Source organism: Somniosus microcephalus, chromosome 18, assembly GCF_052327205.1.
Source record: "Somniosus microcephalus isolate GS21.2 chromosome 18, FLI_Smic_1.0, whole genome shotgun sequence".
In the NCBI taxonomy this organism is placed as follows: Eukaryota; Metazoa; Chordata; class Chondrichthyes; order Squaliformes; family Somniosidae; genus Somniosus; species Somniosus microcephalus.
Window position 1 is genome coordinate 68,502,225 of NC_141004.1, and position 22,030 is coordinate 68,524,254.

At 46.5% G+C, this 22,030-nt stretch overlaps 1 protein-coding gene across 4 annotated transcripts in view; it reads left to right on the plus strand.

Moving 5' to 3' along the window:
• Positions 1-22,030, plus strand: part of sycp1 (synaptonemal complex protein 1) — a 698,098-nt gene that overhangs the window by 51,402 nt on the left and 624,666 nt on the right. For all 4 annotated transcript variants that reach the window (XM_086011629.1, XM_086011633.1, XM_086011630.1 and 1 more), the window contains exon 3: positions 3,935-4,019. In XM_086011629.1, the coding sequence (XP_085867755.1) occupies positions 3,935-4,019 (85 nt within the window). The remainder of the gene's footprint in view (positions 1-3,934; positions 4,020-22,030) is intronic.

Below are 22,030 nucleotides of genomic sequence, written 5' to 3' on the forward strand. Positions count from 1 at the left end.
TCTATTTCTACTCTGACTAGCACGTGGCACTGGTAGCAATCCTGAGATTACTACCTTTTGAGGTCGTATTTTTTAATTTACCTCCTTACCCCCTATATTCAGCTTTTAGGACCTCATCCCGTTTTGTACCTATATGCACCACGACAACTGGCTGTTCACCCTCCCCTTCCAAAATATTCTGCAGCCGCTCTGAGACATCCTTGACCCTCGCACCAGGGAGGCAACACACCATCCTGGAGTCTCGTTTGCGGCCGCAGAAACACCTATCTATTCCCCTTACAATAGAATCCCCTATTACTAAAGCTCTCCCCCTCTTTTTCCTCCTGTGACAGAATTACATCTCATGCAGTCACTTATATGGAGACTGATGTCAGCAGCCAGTAAATGTTCATCGTGTGCACAATGGTATTGTTACCCATTGTTTATATGACATTTCTAAAACATCTCTTTACTCTCCCACATGTCCATTAAGAGTCTCCCCCACTGTCCAGGAGGAAGAGGAAGATGACTCCTCAGAGGAGCCTCCAGCCTGTGAGGGTGAACCATCACCAGACAAGTCCAGCACCAGTGCAGATATGCACACCTCGGTGGGTCCCACGCGAGATAGAGTAGTGTTGTCACCTGGTGTCTCGCAAGTCACAAGTGAGCAAGAGGAAATGGTGGAGACAGGAACAGCAGTGGAGACGCCTCTCCGAAGGGCACAGGATGCTCTCAGCTCTGCTCAGCTGCATGCAGATCACAGAATCACAGAATCTACAGTGCAGATAGAGGCCATTTCGGCCCATCGAGCCTGCACTGACACATATCCCACCCTATCCCCGTATTTAATCCCCTAACACTAAGGGTCAATTTATCATAGCCAAATCAACCTAACCTGCACATCTTTGGACTGTGGCCATCGAGAAAGAGGGCGATCCTGGAGGTGCAGCAAGAAGTGCAGGAGGCTTTGACAGGTTTTGCGACTGCAATGTCTGCAACTGGCAGAGAATGGAGGAGTCCATCTCCAACATGAGCACCACCGTGTCGCAGATGATGGCGACTATATGCTTTTCCAGGGAAAGGATGGCCACCTGCGTGGAGCAGCTAATGCACCGCTCACATGAGCACATGGAATCTATGGAAAATCTATGGAAAATAGTTGGCAGACGCTCATAGACCTCCTCTCTAGGAGGGATGTAAACGAAAACTTGGGTCCTCATGGCTCCATTGCTGTGCCTCAAGGTGCTCTCCATCTCCTTGCTAGCAGAGAAGTGCGGATGGCCCATGAGAGGGATGACGGTGAGAGGGGTCATGGAAGTGGATGCTTCTCTCAAAGCACTCACACTTCTCCCCCGTTGCCTCCCCCTCAGCCAGAGCCCCACATGCCTCCTGTGATTGCGATGGCCGAGTCTGCCCCTGCACAGTTGTAGGAGGAGCAGACTTTGGTGGGGCCATTATAGGCTCCAAGACCCAGAGGACGTCTGCCAAAAGTGTCTAAGCAGTCGCTGCAGGGAAGTGAGCAGGCTGCTTCTACCTCTTCTGAAGCCACAGGGGTAGCACCTCGTAGAAGCATGCGTAAGAGAATGTTGACACATCAGTAGATGCACAAGCGCAATCACTTGGGTGTTTTAATAATTGTGTGAAGTTTCCGGTAATGTGATGTCACAGATTAAAATTCTTACTTTCACCACTTTCCGGTCATGGCCAATTCTGTCTGCAACTTTGGAAGTGGCTTAGTGAGTTGGAGTGAATGGTGAGACATAATGTTACCTCCAGCAATGGTGGTCAGTGTGAAAGGAATGGCCTGATCTTTGTAGGGATGCTTTGTGGTGTTGCTGTGGGGTGTTGGGAGTCTAGCGCAGTATATGCCAGCCATATGGGTGTAATGCCTGAAGTTAAGTAAATTTGGTCATGATGAGGCCATCCCTGGCCTCCCAGGCAGCAATTTGCTTGGGTGCTGGTGGGATCTGGACAACAGGTTCCTCCTGCTCCTCCTCCTCCTCCGTCTTCCAGCTGATGCTCCTCCTCCTCCTCTGAGGAGGAGGAGCGTGCTTTCATACCCTTCCTCCTCATGCAGCGCTAATCCTCGCTGCTGCTTTATGTTGTGCAGGGCGCAGCAGACCATGATGATTCTGGAGACCCTGGCTGATGTGCATTTTTAGCATGCCTATTGTCAGCTCTATGACATATCTGGTGGCAGTGTGGCTTTCATTATATCTCTCCTCGGCCTCAATACTTGGCCACCTCATGAGCCTCGTCTTCAGCGGATAGCTCTTGTCTCCAAGCAGCCAGCCAGAAGGTCTGTTTGGAGGAGCGAAGAGCTGAGGGAGGGTGGACTAGCGCAGGACAAAAGAGTCATGGCAGCTGCCAGGGAATTTGGTGCACACATGCATGATGATCTTCCTATGGTTGGAGAAGAGCTGCACATTGAGGGAGTGGAAGCCCTTGCGGTTGACAAATACTCCTGGGTGATGATGGGGTGCCCTGATGGCCACGTGTGCAGTCGATGACGCCCTGCACCTGTGGGAAGCCAGAGTGGCAAAACTGAGTGACCGCTCAGTAACACTGGCTTCATCAGTGACAAAGTTGATATAATTGGCTGACTTGTCAAACAGGGTGATGTATCTGTGGGCAGCTGACTGCGAGATTCCGCAAATGTTTGCTGCAGATCCCTGGAAGGAGCCTGAGGCGAAGAAGTTGAGGGCGCTGGTGACTTTGACAGCCACTGCTAAGGTGTGGCCACCCGGTCCTCTGGGCTGCAAGTCTTGCTTCAGCAATCTGCAAATGTCTGCGATGACCTGGCACGATAGCGTGAGCCTCCTTTGGCACTGCTGCTCAGTCATGTTGAGAGAGCACATCCTCTGCCTGTATACCCTGTGTTGGGGGTATCGCCTCCGGCACAGTGTAGCGCTGCGCTGATGCCCTCTGTTCTGTGCAGCATCAGGTTGGTGAGGAGAAGGTTGGTGGTGGTGGTGTTGCTGTTGGTGTGCCTAGTGCTGCTGGTGTTGGAGCTCATCCTGGTCCGATTCTGAGGACCAAGGTCAGACAGTATAAATGGCACCCATGCTTATGTAATAGATGGCAGGTGAAGTAGAGATGACAGAAGCAATCTGTCAGTGGTGTGATAGGTTGTACCAGTGAGATGACAGTGGATCCCGACTTTGCTGAAAACACTTGCAACCTCTAGAAACCTAAATCTGTGCTGACAATGCACTCAGCAACAGCATCTGCCTTAGAAAAATAGCCAGGTGTCAGGTGGGAGTATTTATTGTGCTTTCCATGTTGTGCACGCGAGCTGGATCATAGGCCATGGAACTTCCGCCTCAGGTTCACAGACGTGGTTCCCGAGTTGCGTGATTCCCGTGGTCATCCAGGGAAATTTGAAAGGTAGGGTTAAAAAGATGCTTTTTTTGAGATGCAGTGAATCACACCCTGTCCGACCTTTGGCAGAGACCCATTATACCGACGGGTCCTTACCCCAATTATTGTATACTGCCTGTGCACTTTAGTGTTCCCTTTAAGCTGTGTGGCTGTGCATCGCACTGCAGCTCCCGCACAGCCGGCTGACCGGCTTTTAAACAGGAAAAAATGTGCCTGTGCTGTATTTTGAATGGGCTGCACAACCCCTCAAAGGGGCCACCACGTAAAAAAAATTAAGTGGAACATTGGCCTCTGCCTACTTTTCTTCTGTGTTGCACCCCAAAATTAGGTGCACTTGTGGCACAAAGCAGAGGACTATAAGGCCCTTATATTTTTAGAACGGAGTTCACGCTACCTTATATAGACATGGCCAGTATTAGCAAAGATTCAAAAATATGGCAGGTATTGCTTTGGATATGAAATATGGCTGAAAATATTGCCATTAAGAAAATGTGAATGTGTTTGGAGTAGGCCTGAGAATTAGTTCAATATTGGAGAAGATCTTGTCAACAATAATCTTATGTCACTATTTCAGAATTCTAATGGCTACCATGGTGATGATATAGGTGAACGTTTCTTAATGACGGGCACACCAAAGTTATCTAAAACTGGAAACCAAGGTAAAATTGATACTCAGTAACAACTGCATTTTATAAAGCTTATATTTGGAATAATTTTCTCTTTTTAATTTTAATTGCATCCCCCTCTTTAGGTCTCCAGTATGACAAATTGGGAATTTTTCCAAACACTGGGATTAATTCCACCTGATCCTCACTGGAATTGTTCTGGGTCCCTGCTGTGCTGTCGGGCTGCTTTTTTGCCAGCAAGTACAGAAAGGGACAAATGTTAGAAGGCTGGATCGAAGACATGGATTCAAACAGAGTTCCCATTACAGGCCACTAACTGTGCTTGAAGTTTGTGTGGTTGTGTATATGCTTGTGTGGGAGTGAGTGAGAATGTGGAACAGATATAACAGCTGCATAATTCTAGTCCTGAGCTTGGGGGAGGGTTGTAGATTCACCTTCCCCATACTCCCTTCATGCTCTTATATTTAAGGATGTCTAGAGTGGACTCTTAAAAGGGATGTAAGGTTTGTGACTTTTGAGCCTTTCAATAATTTGGATCTTTTCTCTTTTATTCTGTACCATTTTTTCCCATAAGCAAAGTAGTCATTAGATATAAAATGAAAGAGCACATACACGGTGACAAACATGCACAACAAGAAGTGTATCCTATGTGTCAATAAGTGACTTATGTATCCTTCAACTAGGTTGAATTACAGGAAACTTTGTGTTATCCGGCACCGACGGGGACCGGCGTGTTGCCGGTTTTTCAAAAGTTCCGGAGGCCTGAGCGGGTTATCTACCCAGGCTATTTTTAACAAAGAAAAATTTAAAAATCAAGAAATGTGCAATATACAGTAATTGGGTACTCACCTACAGAATGTTGTGTTAAATGGATGGTGAAAGATGCTTGATTAAGTACAGTACTGCCAGTTGATGGTAATCCATAACTCTTTATAAGTTTTGTTTTACTGTTAAGTAATTAAACGACTTAACAGTAAAACAAAACTTATAAACGACTGTACAGTACACCAAAACTTATAAACGACTATACAGTACAGTATAAAGTACTGTACGGTGGTTGACTGTACACTTATTCCAAGCCAACTGGTTCATCAGGAATATCCATGCCAGCTGGGTCATCAGGATCATGCACTTCAACAGATTCTTCAGGCACTTCCACTGCTCCAACTCTTTTGGAAGCTTTCTTAAACATGTCCCGGATGTCTGCTTGCTTAGTGGACTCGTGCCTTCTTTGTAGAAAGGTGGAATGCAGAATATGGAGCTGCATAACTTCTTGGGCAGAATAGCAAGAATGGCTTTCAGCAAATGTAAATAATGAAACAAAATCTTCTGCAGCTTTAGCCCAAGAAACCTTGTTCACTTCATAAATCTCATCCTCTTCAGTTTCCATCACACTTTCCTTTTTTTTTCTTTGGATTCAAAACATTCTCCATTATTTCATCATCACTTAGCAAATGCACAACAGCAACTTCTCTATCTGCATCAACCCACTGCTGAATATCACATTCACTGAGGTGACGTAGAGGGTTTGCTGGGCCTACATCTTTCAGCGTGCCAGCTATTTCCATTACTGCAGTCTTCCGCGGACGAAGATTGAACCCATGAAATTCCTCCTCTGAAGAAGAACCTTCAGCAAACATTATAGAAGGCCACAATTTGCACCAGGCTTGTCTCAAAGTGTGACCGTTCACCAATTTCCAGGAACATGCAACGTTAAAGATGGCATCTTTAAGATTGTATTCCTTCTGAAATGCCTGAATACCTGTATTGTCAGCTTGGCTTATCAGCCTACGTAGGAAGTCTTTCTTGTAATGACACTTGAGATTTTGGATAACGCCCTGGTCCATGGGTTGTATGAGAGAAGTTACATTTGGTGGCAAATAAATGGTGAAAATATTTCCAGAAACCAACTCGGAATCATGCGGATGGGCTCTACAATTATCAAGCAATAAAATGCATTTGCTATCTTCAGGTTTCCCTATTCTACGGAAATGTCCCCTCACAGATGGAACAAAAGTATGATGGAACCAATTTGAAAAGATTTCCTTATCCATCCAAGCATTTGTTTGAGCTTTGTACTCAACAGGTAAGTGCTTCACATTCTTAAATGCACGGGGATTTTTATACTTCCCAATGACGAGAAGTTTAACCCGGTGTGATCCAGCAGCGTTCGCACATGTTAGCACGGTTACACGATCTTTATTTTTCTTGTAACCTGAAGCATTAGCCTCACTAGCCCCAGCAAGTGTTGATTCCGGCAAAAACCTCCAAAATAAGCCAGTTTCATCAGCATTGTATATCTGCTGGCGACAAATTATGTTGCTGCACAATCTGATTGAAATAATCGCAGTATTCTCTGCGGCGTCGTGATCAGCTGATTTCTTCTCCCCGGAAACATCGAGTCGTCGTATCCCATGCCGTGCCTTGAAGCACGATAGCCATCCATCAGAGAAAGCACACTCGTCAGTGAGCTCCATCTTTGCGTAGAAATCCTTCCCTTTTTTGATTAGCATGGGTCCGGAAATCGGAACACCCTCAACGCTTCAGAGAAAACCACTCATAAAGCACGGTATCCAGCTCTTCAAGCTTAGGCTTATGAAGCGTGTGCCGTTTCTCTACACTCTTGGATGTCTCCAAGCTTGCATAAAACTTGAGCAGCTTATCCTTCTGCGCTTTGATGTCGTACATTGTTGACGAACCGATTTTGAATTAATTCATAATGTTCATACGCTTCGCTCCCCTTTCTAGTCGTTGGCATATATCGATTTTCTGTTTTAAAGTTAACACCACTCTCTTCCTTTTGGTTGGATGACCTTTTGGGATTTCCATAATGCAATCCAATGAGTTGCAACAGTGTTGGAGACACACAGTACTGGAACCCCGAAAAATGGTGGATCAGAAGAGGCTACCGGCAGCGTGGGAGAATCAGACTCCTGATGCAGGGTTTCTGAGGTGTTCCGACTTCCGATAGCGCCAAGAGGCCGAGTAGTGGCAGTTTGGAGAACTGCCCCCACTGACGAACTCGGCAACCGTTGGAGACTCAGACTCGGAACCGGCAACATTGCCGGTTATTGAGGTGCAGTTTTTGGAGCGAGATTTTGCCGGTGGCTAGAGCTTGCCGGACAGTTAGCCTCCGGATAACACAAAGTTTCCTGTACAATGATTTTATATGTGAAGCCCTTTGAAGTTGAGTGTGCCAAGGTTTTTGATGGTAAATTGTGGCTAGACATGTGCCTAGCCGGAGTATGTGTATTCTTGGTCAGCAACAAAAGCCTTGTAAAGTTATGCGACAGTTTAGTGGGTCAGCAGTAAACGTGCAACAGATTAGCAGGCAACATTTTGGAGCACTAATGCTTGGGCCATCTACCTGTTTTGGAAGCATCTTCCGCTACCATTTACTTTCAGACATACCTCACTTTTGTCCTGATGTGCCAAATGAGGCAACTCATTTTGCAGTCATTGTATTAATACCTCCACTTTGCTAGGTATCATACAGTGGGTTTGGGGACCATACTGCTTGTTTGACAGCCTTGACTTCTGCCTCCGCATTTATTTTGGCTGCCATTGGTTTTTGCTAACAACATTTTTCGCTCCAGGCACACTTTATAAAGGCTGAAAAATAAATTTGAACGACTTGGGAAGTTAGAGGAACTGAGTGATAACTTCAAAAAATTATTAAATAAAAGGGGATTGTCCTATGAGGACAGATTGAGTAGACTAGGCCTATATTCTCTAAAGTTTAGAAGAATGAGAGGTGATCTCATTGTAACATACAAAATTCTTACAGGGCTTGACAGGGTAGATGCAGGGAGGATGTTTCCCCTGGCTGGGGAGTCTAGAACCAGGGGTCACAGTTTAAGAATAAGGGATTGGCCATTTAGGACTGAGACGAGGAGACATTTTTTCACTCAGAAGGTGGTGAATCTTTGGAATTCTCTACACCAGAGGGCTGTGGAGGCTCAGTCATTGAGTATATTCAAGACAGAGATCAATAGATTTTTGAATAATAAGGGAATCAATGGATATGGGGATAGTGCAGGAAAGTGGAGTTGAGGTAGAAGATCAGCCATGATCTTATTGAATGGCGGAGCAGGCTCTAAGGGCCAAATGACCTATTCTTGCTCCTATTTTCTTACGTTCTTATGCAGAACATTAGTGGTATTTTATTGCAGTGGGCTTCCCCTAAAATTTATAAATTAAATAGAAGCAGTGGCCATTTAATTGAATAGGTTTGGTTAAAAAATATTAAATGAATTAAAGAAGTGGTTGTTTGATGGTAAATGGATTGGATATTTAAACCAATTGCTTGTGCAAATTTATTAATTAAATGAAATCTGCAACAACAACTTGCATTTATATAGTTTCTTTAATGTTGCAAAAAGGCAAGATGCTTCAGAGAGGCATGAGAAAAACAGACGCTGAGCCAAAGAAAGACGATTAGGAGGGTTGACCAAAAGCTTGGTCAAAAGAGATGGGTTTTAAGGAGGAGAGGAAGTTGGAGAGATAGAGTTTAGGGAGGGAATTCTAGAGCATGAGACCTACGTGACTGAGGGCTCATTCCCACATTGGTGGGGTGGAATTGCATAAGAGGCAAAAGTCAAAGTAATGGAGAGTTTGTGAGGCTGGGCGGGAGAAGGTTACAGAGATATGGAGGGGTTTAAACAAGATGATGAGAACATTTTTGGTCGCCTTACCCGCAGAGTGCTAACAGCCCGCGCTTAAATGGGGAGATTTGAGGAGCACTTTTCCCTCTAAGGGGCATGGGTGGTTGGCCTCGCAGAGATCTGTAAGGTCCTGTGCACTCAAATTCAAAGGCCATGCACAGTAAGCTAAAAAGCTGGAGTGGGCCCAATGCACAATGGCCCGGAAAGCCTCACAGAGAATTGGAATGGCATTTGATAATATACGGAGCCCTGGAACCTGGCGAGCGTTGTCTCGGGATTCTGTCGATACTTTTTCTGTGGGGTCGTGCATAGTCCATTCCTGGGGACTGAGCGGTGATCACATTTTGCAACGACACAAGCTGTTGCGAGAGGCTTTCTTTGTGGTGGCAACACAAAACCTAGAGAATCCTCTCCATGGGAAATTACTGACTCGAGTGGGGAGTGGAGAAGGGGGGAAGGAAGGGGGCAGGCGGTTACGTGGCTTTTGTTTTGCTGGTTGTCTGAGGAGATTCATTAGATGGTAAAGATGGTGCGACTGCCCCATCCCGATGCCTGCAAGAATGCCGCTCCACAAGTACCCGCATAGGAATCTGGGAGGCCCTGCGGCTGAAACAAGGAACCCTAGGACGCTTACCAGCCCATTATCTTTGCTCCCTTAATGAGACCCAGAAGCCTATGCCCGTTCATTTAAAATCCCATGGGGTTAAGTACAAACGGAACCAAGCAACCAGAACACGTGCAAGATATACTGATTCCTATTATGTCCGTGTATAATTGAGACACGGACTGTAGGAGTTGGTTATAACAGGTCGTTACTGAATGGAGACAACCTGGAACTACTATGCAAATGCTACTACACAGGCTTATATACAGGGGTGGTCACTACTGGTACTGCAGTATACAGGGGCTGCAGAATATAGTTCCTTCTGCAAAGTACATAGACTACAATTCCTCCCCTTTTAGCTAAACAGTACATAACATTCGATTAACAATGAAATAACATATTTACAATTACAATTGCTAGATACATTAGTTGAAGTTAAGCAATTATAAGTTCAGTCTTTGAGGAGGCTTCCTGATTCTGTCTGGATAACGCCTCTTTGGGGTATCAGGTTCTTCTGGCAAAGTTGAGTCGGGATCAATGTCGTCGTTTGGTTCGTCTGCTTCCAATATCACCGATTCTGAGGTAGATGCAATTGGTACTTCGGTTTCATCGCCAGATGTATCAGATCGTGGTGTGGAGTTGACGTTTCCCAGTGACTCTAGAATCTGGTCAGCATGGCGTCTTACAATGCTCTCTCCAACGTCCACGGTATACATTAGAGGTCCTTGCCGTGTGCAGATCGTTCCTGGCTGCCATTTCTCTGTGCGGTAGTCCCGGGCCAAAACTGGTTGACCTATCTTAAAACTCCTGGTCGGCCTTTCATTCATATTCTGAAACTGCCTGTTCTCCACATCTCTTCTGATGTTTGGCTTAACCAAATCCAAGCGGCATCGTAGTCTTCGATTGAAGAACATCATGGCTGGAGTTTGGTTGGTAACCGCATGTGTCGCATTCCGGTAGGCAAACAAGAAGTTATCCACCTTGTGCTGTAGGGGTATATCTTCATCAAACATTCAAGAAGGCTATCAAGGCAATGTGTAAACGAACCTCTCGGCCAATCCATTAGTGGCTGGATGATATGGGGCGGTTGTGTAATGCTTAACACCATTGTTCTTTAAGAACCTCCGGAACTCTGCAGACACAAACTGTGGTCCATTGTCGGAGCAAATCTGTTCAGGCAGCCCATTCCTGGCGAATATGGTTCGTAAGACTGTGATAGTTTTTTCTGTGGTGGTTGAGGACATTTTTATTACCTCTGGCCACTTTGTGCATCCACCGCAATTAAAAACATCGAGTCCATAAATGGACCAGCAAAATCAATGTGCACCCTTTGCCATGGAGATGAGGGCCACTCCCATGGATGTAGAGGGGCTTGTGGTGGGGCGTTTTGGACCTTCTGGCATCCTGTACGGCTCTTGGTCATCTCTTCGATTTCTCTATCGATTCCCGGCAACCACACAAACGCTCTGGCTAAGTTCTTCATTTTTACCCCTCCCAGATGACCCTCATGAAGCTCATTGAGCACTCTATCCTTCAATTTGGGTGGAATTACTACTCTGGATCCACACATCAAGGTTCCTCTGCACACTGACAGCTGTTCTCTTCTTGGCGAGAATGCTGGCCGCAGTGGTTCGCCATGTGCTGGCCATCCCTTCACCGTTAAATCATAGACCCAGGAGAGTGTCGGGTCATTTCGTGTATCCTTTTCTATGTTTGCATTCGTCACAGGGAGACATTCGACTATGGTCGAGTGGAATATCTCCACTGGATCCACTGCAAGTTCTTCTTCCACCATCGGCAACGGTAGGCGCGACAATCCATCAGCATTCCCATGCAGCTTAGTTCCTTTCTACTCGATGTCATATTGGTGTGCCCCTAGGAAAAGGGACCACCTCTGTAGCCGTTGTGCTGTCATTATCGGTACGCCCTTCTGAGGGTTGAAAATGGAGACAAGAGGTTGATGATCAGTAAGTAGAGTAAATTTCTGACCGTGCAGGTAGTGATTGAACTTCTTCACCCCCCACACCAGGCTGAGGGCCTCTCTGTCAATCTGGGCGTAGTTACACTCGGCTGAAGTTAATGAGCGTGACGCAAAAGCTATCGGCCTCTCTGAACCATCAAGGATTTTATGTGACAGTACCGCCCCAATGCCGTAGGGAGACGCATCACACGCCAGTCTTATCGGTAGTGATGGGTTGTAGTGAGCCAATACTTCTTTTGAAGTGGTTAGGTCCTTACTCTTCTGAAAGGCCCGCTTACATTCATCGCTCCATTTCCATGCTACTCCCGTTTGTAGTAGGGCGTTCAGTGGGTGCAGAATTGTGGACAAATTCGGCAAAAACTTATGGTAGTAATTCACCAATCCGAGGAATGACCTCAGTTGCGACACATTTTCAGGCGCTGGAGCCTTAACTACCGCTTCAATTTTGTCAGGGGACTTATGTAACCCCCTTCATCAATCACGTGGCCACAATACGATATCTGTTTCTTAAAAAACTCGCACTTGGGGCGATTGGCCCGTAGCCCATGTTCACGTAGTCTAGTGAGCACCTGCTCTAGGTTGGCAAGGTGTTCACTGTCATCTTCACCTGTCACTAGGATGTCGTCCAAGTAACACTGAGTCCTCGGAATCCCTTGCAGGACTCGTTCCATCGCTCTTTGCCATATCGCCGGAGCTGATGCTACTCCGAATACCAGTCGATTATACTGGTAAAGACCTCTGTGAGTGTTTATCGTGAGATACTTCCTAGAGAATTCTTTAACCTCCATCTGCAAATATGCTTGTGCTAGGTCAATTTTTGTGAAACGCTTCCCTTCAGATAGTGAGGCGAAGATATCTTCTTTCCTTGGAAGAGGATATTGTACTGTGTGAAGGACTGGGTTCACCGTCACCTTGAAGTCCCCACAGATGCGAACCTTCCTTGGCTCCTCAGACTTATTGTTTAACGTTTTCTTCATGACAGGAACGATGGGTGTCGCCCACTCGCTCCTGTCTACCTTAGATAACACGCCTGCATTCTCCAGCTCTGCCTCGACGGCTGGGCGAATTGCATATGGTACCGGTCTTGCTTTGAAAAACTTGGGAATTGCATTCTCTTCTATTTTTATCGAGGCGGTTACGCCTTTAAGAGTTCCCAGTTCTTGTTGAAATACCTCTTTGGCGTTAGCTAAGATTGTTGACAATCGACCAGGAGTGACGTCGTCATCCTTTTTACCAGCCACCATCAGTGCCTGAATGGAGTGCCTGTCTAAACTTATCTTTCTGATCCATTCACGTCCCAATAACGGTGGTCCACCATCTTGCAGTATGTACAGATATAATTTCCGTATTTCCTTGCCGTTGTATTCGACAGGCACCCTTATTTTTCCTCTGGGGTATACTTTTTGCCCCGTATACGTCTTCAAGACAATGGATGTCTCTTTCAAGGGTATGTGTGAGAATAGCCGCTCGTAGTCTCGTCGATTCATGACAGTTAGAGCTGATCCTGTATCCAATTCCATTTTGACTTGGGACCCTGCTATCGTGAGGGTGACCCAAATGGTTCGGTGATCCTCTTTTGCGATTACGTTGTGAAGTTTGAGACAGCTTAGTCTCTTGTTCCCGGATTCACTATCGCTCATCTGGTCTTCGGAACTACTGTCCGTCATCTTTTGTACTTTCCTGTACGGTTCCTTAGTAGCCTTTTTGTTGTAGTCGGTTTTCTTCCCAGACCTGCAAACTCGTGCAATGTGTCCCATCTTTCCGCATTGCCTGCATATTTTGTCCTTGGACCAGCAGTCCTTCTGGTCATGGGTTGTTCTGCCGCAGCGATAACATTTTGCAAATCCCCGTGTCATTTCGTGGGTGCCGTATTCCTGTGGCTTTTGCTGTATTTCCGCAGCTCCCCTTGCTGCTGCTTCGTATGATACTGCCACGCTGAAAGCCTTATCTAGCGTCAGCTCTTTCTCTGAGAGTAACCTCTTCTGGGTTCCTTCACTCAGGAGTCCACAGACAAATTTGTCCCGTAGGGTATCTGCCAGTCCTGCTCCGAACTGGCAGTGCTTTGATAGCTTGCGTAGTTCCGTAAGGTAATCAGCATTGCTCTCATCTTTATGCTGATTTCTCCTGTGGAATTTAAATCTTTCTGCTATCAGCAGCGGTGTAGGATTTAGGTGTTCCTGTAGGATAGCAACAATTTCGTTAAAACTCTTCGCCTTCAGTTTGGCTGGAGTAATCAGGTCCCGCAATAGGCCGTACGTTCTTGCGCCCATTAAGTTTAGCAGTACCGTTGCCTTTTTCTCTTCGGCTACTTCGTTTGCCTCGCAATATACCTCGACTCTTTCCACATACGTGGTCCAGTCTTCTATTGCATTATCGAAGGTAGTGATATAGCCAGTCTTCGGCATCTTGGAAATCTAAGATGGCGCCTCCCGCGCTTTGCCTTCTTCCCCGATTTAACAAAATGGCGCCTCCCGCGCTTTGCCTTCTTCCCCGCTGGATTAAGATGGCGCCTCCCACGCTTTCTGTCTTCTCCGCTGTTGCTAGCGCTGTTGCTGGCGTTTTATGCCTTGATGGCGATGCCCTATGGTCTTCGTGCACTTCCCCCCGCACTGCTGCTAACGCCGCTCTCTGCGGTTCCCGTGGCAAACTGCAGCTCCTCGCAGCTTTCTGCGCGTTTAATTTTTATTATTTCCCCGTCGTCGGAACAACCCTGCGGGACACTTGCCTCCCTCTTCTCGGGTCTGTACGCTGCCCGGCTTCGTAGCACCGGCCGCGCCCTGTGTGCTCCACCCTCTCTCTCTCTCTCTCTCTCTCTCTTCCCGACAACGCTGCTCGGCCCCATTGCAAAGCCACCCGCTCGAGCTTTAGACCGCCGCAGCCCAGGAAGGATCAGTGTACTACCTGCCACCAGCCCGATTAGCTGAAGCACCATTGACAGGATAACCAAGCCCCGCTCTCGACAGCCTGTCCTGCAAATCTTCAACTCCGCTGACTCAGAGGCGGATGCCCACAGTCGACGCCCATTTCTTCTGTTTCTTCCTTCTGGCCTCGACCTCTAAAAACTTCGCTTCAGGGATGGATCCCCATGAGGTAGTGCAGACTGTAGGTTCGTATCTGCTCGTCGCCAGTATTATGTCCGTGTATAATTGAGACACGGACTGCAGGAGTTGGTTATAGCAGGTCTTTACTGAATGGAGATAACCTGGAACTACTATGCAAATGTTACTACACAGGCTTATATACAGGGGTGGTCACTACTGGTACTGCAGTATACAGGGGCTGCAGAATATAGTTCCTTCTGCAAAGTACATACACTACAATTCCCATCTACATCCCCCCCAGAGTTGCAGCGTGGGTTATGGGGAGGAGAGGGCTATCTATGTACAAGGGTTCAGATCTGCTAACAATGACGTTCTTTCATTTTCTCCCTCTCCCCTTGTTCCTTCCTCTCCCTTCTCATTCCTTCATTTTCTCCTCTCATTGTTCCTCTCTCCCCATCATTCCTTCCTGTCTGTCTCGCTCCTTGTTCCTTCCTTTCTCCCTCTCTTTGTTGCTTGCTTTCTCCGTCTCACCTCGATCCTTCCTTTCTTTCTCTTTCTCTCCTCGTTCCTTCCTTACCCTGCTCCTGGCCATCAGGAGATGTCTCCCCATGGGCCATTTTCTGGGTTTGGCTGTGCTGTTAGAATTTGGTTCAAAACTTTAGATTTAAAAAGAATTGTTTGTGTTGAACAGTATTTCCCAGTAAAAGGGGATTTCAGATTTGCGCCAGGCGAGGCGAGTGCCTTTTGTTGATTGCCCGTTGTCTGCTGTGTACCTCAGAGTACTGGGCTGCCAGGCTCAGAGCCACTTGTACCCTGCCCCTGCCGTTTGATGTGTTATACCAACCACAGCATGGTTTCTATGCCAGCCCCTTCACCTGGGGATTATCTGGCCTCAACTTAACTCAGATGGGAGTTGGCAGCAGTTATTGCTGAGAGCCGATGAGCATTATGTGGGGATTTGCCTTTTCTGTATGAGAAACGACTGCCTTCTGAGAGAGATTTTGGCCCAAACTTAAGAGGGAGGCAAAGTTTAAAGGTGGTACTTGCGAATGGAAGTTACCCTCTCGCACGCTCCTTTGCCCAGTCCTGTCTTCCTCTCTAATGGACCTTATAAAAGTGGCAATATGTTCACAGGAGTTCAAGAGGGCGAGAAGTGATCAGTGTGTGAGTGTGTCTGTGTGGCGTGTGTCTTTACTCTATCAAAACCTTCCATAATTTTAGACACAGAGTATTTCCACTTGTAGGGAAGAGCAAAATTAGAGGCCATCAATATAAGATACTCACCAAGAAATCCAACAGGGAATTCAGAAGAAACTTCTTTACCCAAAGAGTGGTGAGAATGTGGAACTCGCTACCACAGGGAGTAGTTGAAGTGAAAAGTATAGATGCATTTAAGGGGAGGCTAGACAAGCATATGAGAGAAGGGAATAGAAGGTTATGCTGTTAGATTTAGATGAGGAAAGACGGGTGGAGGCTCGAGTGGAGCATGGACTGGTTGGGCCGAATGGCCTGTTTCTGTGCCATATATCCTAGTAATCCTATGTAACCCTATACCTGTGTGGTACATGCGTCTGTGGTGCGTGAGTGAGTATCTCTTTTTGTGTGTGTGTGAGTATGTGGTATCTGTGTGTGTGTGAGTTAGTGAGGGGTGGGGCTTGCAGACACAGTTTATTCAGCAGGGTAAGGGCTATTTACCGTATAACTGTCCGGACTTACTGTTTATTCAGAATAACTTGCATTTGTATAGCACCATTAACGTGGAAAAACACCCGAAGACGCTTCACAGAGGCGTGAGCAGGTGCAAGTATACACAGAGTCAAAGAAGAGTGGTCTGCACAGAATGTCTTAAATGGAATGTTGAACTGGGAATTTGGAGAGAGTGGGAATTCGGAGCACAGGGGGAAGGAGCTGCAACTTTTTGCCTGCAATACTTGGAGTGCTTTGTGTTATAGGTAAATATTTAATTTCATCTACCTAGAACTTAAACTAGACCTGGTAATTCGTTTAAAAACTAAATTGTAAGCTAAATCAATTAGATACATAAACTTTAACTAACTAATTAAAAAAAGTTTATATAAGGATGGCAGTGCAGGTGGTGTGCCGCAACTTCAGCATGTGGGAGTTTGTGGAGAGCATTGCGATCCCGGACGACCACGTCTGCAGTAAGTGTCTGCAACTCGAGGAACTTCAGCTCAGAGTTGTTGAGCTGGAGTCCGAGGTGCATACATTGTGGGTCTTCATGGAGGGGGAGAGTTATCTGGACACTTTGATCCAGGAGGCAGTCACACCCCTTAGGTTAGGTAGTAGTACAGGTCTGGTTAGTGGTCAGGGACAGGAGGGTGTGACTGCAACTCGGGCATGTAAGGGGACCCCAGGCGCAGTGCTGGAGAAGACTCCACTTTTGCCCTTATCCAACAGGTATGAGGTTCTTGCTGCCTGTGTGGATGCAGGCAATGTCTGCAGGGTGGATGATCAAACTCACCACAGCACCATGGTAGAGGAGGTCATTCAAGTGGGGGGGCGTGAAAAGGAATGTAGTGGTAGGGGTCAGTTTAGTCGGGGGATATATACTATTTCTTGCAGCCGCAATTGGGAGTACTGAAGGCTGCGTTGCCTGCCCGGTGCCAGGGTTAAGGATATCTCCTTGCAGCTGGAGAAGAATTTGGAGTGGGAGGGAGAGGATCCAGTTGTCGTGGTCCACGTAGGAACCAATGACATATATAGAACTAGGAAAGAGATTCTGCTGAGAGAGTTTGAGGAGCTAGGGTCCAAATTAAAAAGCAGAACCTCAAAGGTAATAATCTCTGGATTGTTAGCTGATCCACGTGCAAATTAGCATAGGGACAAGCAGATCAGAGAGTTAAATGCGTGGCTCAAAGAATGGTGTAGGAGGAAGGGGTTTCAATTCGTGGGGCACTGGTACCAGTACTGGGGAAAGAGGGAGCTATTCTGTTGGGACGGTCTCCACTTAAACCAGGCTGGAACTAGTATAACTAGGGCTGTAGATAGGGCTCTAAACTGCCCAGGTATGTCCTGTCCACAATAAGCAGGACAAATCCAATGCAACCAATTACCACGCCATCAGCCTACACTCAATCATCAGCAAAGTGATGGAAAGTGTCATCGACAGTGCTAGCAAGCGGCATTTACTCACCAATAACCTGCTCACTGACGCCCAGTTTGGGTTCCGCCAGAACCACTCGGTTCCAGACCTCATTACAGCCTTGGTCTAAACATGGACAAAGGAGCTGAATTCGAGGTGAGGTGAGAGTGACTGCCCTTGACATCAAAGCAGCATTTGACCGAGTGTGGCTTCAAGGAGCCCTAGTAAAACTGAAGTCAGTGGGAATCGGGGGGAAAACTCTCCACTGGCTGGAATCATACCTAGCACAAAAGAAGATGGTTGTGGTGGTTGGCGGTCAATCATCATAGCCCCAGGACATCGCTGCATGAGTTCCTCAGGCAGTGTCCTAGGCCCAACCATCTTCAGCTACTTCATCAATGACTTTCCCTCCAACATAAGGTCAGAAATGGGGATGTTCGCTAATGACTGCACGGTGTTCAGTGCCATTCGCAACTCCTCAGATAATGAAGCAGTCCATGCCCGCATGCAACAAGAACTGGACGACATTCAGGCTTGAGCTGATAAGTGCCAGGCAACGTCTGTCTCCAACAAGCGAGAGTCTAACCACCACCCCTTAACATTCAATGGCATTACAATCGCCGAATCCCCCACCACCAACATCCTGGGTGATCACCATTGACCAGAAACTTAACTGGACCAGCCACACAAATACTGTGGCCACAAGAGCAGGTCAGAGGCTGAGTATTCTGTGGCAAGTGACTCACCACCTGACTCCCCAAAGCCTTGCCACCATCTACAAGGTACAAGTAAGGGGTGTGATCGAATACTCTCCACTTGCCTGGATGAGTGTAGCTCCAACAACACTCAAGAAGCTCGACACCATCCAGGACAAAGCAGCCCGCTTGATTGGCACCCCATCCACCACCTTAAGCATTCACTCCCTTCACCACCGACGTACCATGGCTGCAGTGTGTACCATCTACAAGATGCACTGCAGCAACTTGCCAAGGCTTCTTCGACAGCACTTCCCAGACCATGACCTCCACCACCTAGAAGGACAAGGGCAGCAGGCGCATGGGCACACCAGCACCTCCAAGTTCCCTTCCAAGTCACACACCATCCTGACTTGGAAGTATATCGCCGTTCCTTCATCGTCGCTGGGTCAAAATCCTGGAACTCCCTCCCTAACAGCACTGTGGGTGTACCCTCACCACATGGACTGCAACGGTTCAAGAAGGTGGCTCACCACCACCTTCTCAAGGGCAATTAGGGATGGGCCATAAAACGCCCAGATCCCATGAACAAATAAAAAAAAAACTAAAAAGGGAGTGGGGGGTGGGGGGGGGAATGGTCAAGTGAGGGGAAATTTAGAAATTTAAAGAGAAAAGGCAATGGAGCAGTGTAGCCATTTGGCTAAAGATAAGCTGTGTGTGACAGGAAGGAATAGAGAATTTAAAGGTAATCGTGCATCAGCAAATAACATGAAAGCAGGGAATAATGGTAAAAGGTTAAAACTAAAGGCTCTTTACCTGAATGTACGAAGCATTCGTAACAAGGTTGATAAATTAGCGGAATAAATAGTGATAAATGGGTATGATCTAATAGCCATTACAGAGATATGGTTGCAAGGTGACCAGGGTTGGGAACTAAATATTCCAGGGTGCTTGACTTATCGAAAAGACAAGAAGACTGGAACATGAGGGGGTAGCCCTGATAATTAAGGATGACATAAGGACAGTAGTAAGAAGGGATCTTGGCTCAGAAGATCAGGAAGGAGAATCAGTATGGGAGGTAAGAAATAACAAGGGGCAGAAAGCAGTGGTGGAAGTAGTTTATTAACAGTAACACTAACAGTAGCTATACCATTGGACAGAGTATTAATCAAGAAATAATAGGAGCTTGTAACAAAGGTAATACAATAATCGTGGGGGACTTTAATCTGCATATAGATTGAGTAAATCAAATTGGCAAGGGTAGTCTGGAGGACGAGTTCATGAGTACGCATTCGAGACAATTTCCGAGAACACTACGTCATGGAACCAACCAGGGAACAGGCTATTTTGGATCTTGTTTTGTGTAATGAGACAGGGTTAATTAGTAAACATATAGTAAAGAACCCCCTAGGAAAGAGTGATCATAATACGATAGAATTTCACATTGAGCTTGAAAGTGACATTTTTAAGTCCAGCACTAGAATCTTGGGAAAAATTCGGTTGCTTAGCTAATGGGGCGCAAAGCAACTAGCCCCCAGGCGCAGCGATGTTTGTGCTGCTCGCGAAATTGACCAGGCATTTTGTGGCGGCGCTAAACACTACTGCCACGATTTCCTGCGCCCGCAGATCGTGATGTCAGTCGAGCGTGCAACACCCCGGTAGCGCCCCGGACCGGATATTGAGTGGCACCCCCTGCCTTACCGCCTGCCGCTAGCAATGACAGGTTGAGGGGAGCATTTTGCAGTCGGGAAGGGACTGGGGGAGCACTATTTAAAGGCGACTGCTTCCTGCCTTTTTTCGTCTGTGACATTTTTGCACCACGCATTCTGAGAGAGAGACTTCTGGAGAGATTCAATGCTGTGTGAAGGAGTTTTGGGTACTGAGCAGCACTTTTGCAAGTTCATTTTGATTTGATCTTCCTTGCATCGATTTAGAAGAGACTATGGGGGCTGCACTCTGAGCTCTTTCCCTGGGCCTCTCCATTGTTCTTTCCAGCAGATTTGATGTACAAGTCTCTCCAGGCCGAGATTCAAGGCTGCAATGAGCAGGGTGTGGATGGAGAGCAAGATCGACCCTCCCCTTTAAGAACTGGCCGGCGCCAGTGTGTTTGTGTTCCATTGCTGACTGACATCACATGAGCTTCGCCCACAAGTTAGCGCCTCGCTCCTCGGCCTTTGCGCCTTAAGACAGGTGTGTAGCGCCTGATTTAACGCTCCAATCACCTCCAGGGGCGATAAAAGCCAAGTTTGCAGTCGGAGACGATAATTAGCGCCAGGTGCTAAACTTTGCGCCCGAACGATAATTGCACCACAAACGGGGCAATACCGAATTTCTCCTCCTTAAGTTGGATATATTTTTTAAGGCTAAAGGGATCAAGGGATATGGGGAGAAAGCAGGGACAGGGTACTGAATTTGGATGATCAGCCATGATCGCATTGAATGGCGGAGCAGGCTCGAGGGGCCAAATGGCCTACTTCTGCTCCTATCTTCTATGTTTCTATGTTTAACTTAAACAAAGCCAATTATGTAGGTATGAGGGGCAAGTTGGCTAAGGTAGATTCAGAAATTAGATTAAAAGGTATGACAGTAGATAAGCAGTGGCAGTCATTTAAAGAAATATTCCAAAATTCTCAACGAATATACATTCGATTGAAAAATAAAAACTCCATGAGAAAGGCGATCCATCCGTGGCTAACTAAAGAAGTTAGGCATAGTATTAGATTAAAAGAGGCTTATAATGTTGCAAAGAACAGGTGTAAGCTTGAGGATTGGGACAGCTTTAGAAACCAGCAAAGGATGACCAAAAAATTGATAAAAAGGGAGAAAATAGAGTAAATTAGCAAGAAATATAAAAACAAGTTGTAAGAGCTTCTGCAAGTATGTAAAAAGGAACAGAGTAGCAAAAGTAAGCATTGGCCCCTTGGAGGCTGAGACAGGAGAAACGATATTGGGAAACAAGGGGCTTAAAACAAATATTTTGTATCTGTCTTCACAGTAGAAAACACAAAAAGTATACCAAAAATAGTGGGGAACCAAGGGGCTAATGAGAGCGAGGAACTTAAAGTAATTAATATCAGTAGAGAAAAAAGTACTTGAGAAACTAGAGGGACTAGAAGTGGAATCACATCTTTCCTGTAATGTGGTAACCAGAACTGTACGCAGTACTCTAGCTGTGGCCTAACTAGTGTTTTATACAGTTCTAGCATAACCTCCCTGCTCTTATATAGCATGCCTCGGTTAATAAAGGAAAGTATCCCATATGCCTTCTTAACTACCCTATCTACTTGTCCAGCAAACTTCAGGGATCCGTGGACATGCATACCAAGGTCCCTCTGTTTCTCTACACTTCTCAGTATCCTACCATTTATTGTTTATTCCCTTGCCTTGTTAGCCCTCCCTAAATGCATTACCTCACACTTTTCCGGATTGAATTCCATTTGCCATTTATCTGCCCACCTGACCAGTCCATTGATATCTTCCTGCAGTCTACAGCTTTCTTTCTCACTGTCAATCACACAGCCATTTGCAAACTTCTTAATCACGCCCCCTACATTGAAGTCTAAATCACTGATATATACCACAAAAAGCAAGTGACCTAGTACTGACTCCTGCAGAACCCCACTGGAAACAGCCATCCAATCATAAAAACACCCGTAGGCCATTACCCTTTGCTTCCTGCCACTGAGCCAATTTTGGATCCAACTTGCCACTTTCCCTTGGACCCCATGGGCTATTACTTTTCCAAACAGTCTGCCATGTGGGACCTTGCTAAAATCCATGTAGACTACCTCAAAAATTGAAGCCCAAGGAATTAATGAGGCTGTGGCTGCGTGGATACAAAATTGGCTATGGGACAGAAAGCAGTGATGAGCAATTGTTTTTCAGACTGGAGGGAAGTACACATTGGTGACCCCCCAGGTGTCGATATTAGGACCACTGCTCTTTTTGATCTATAT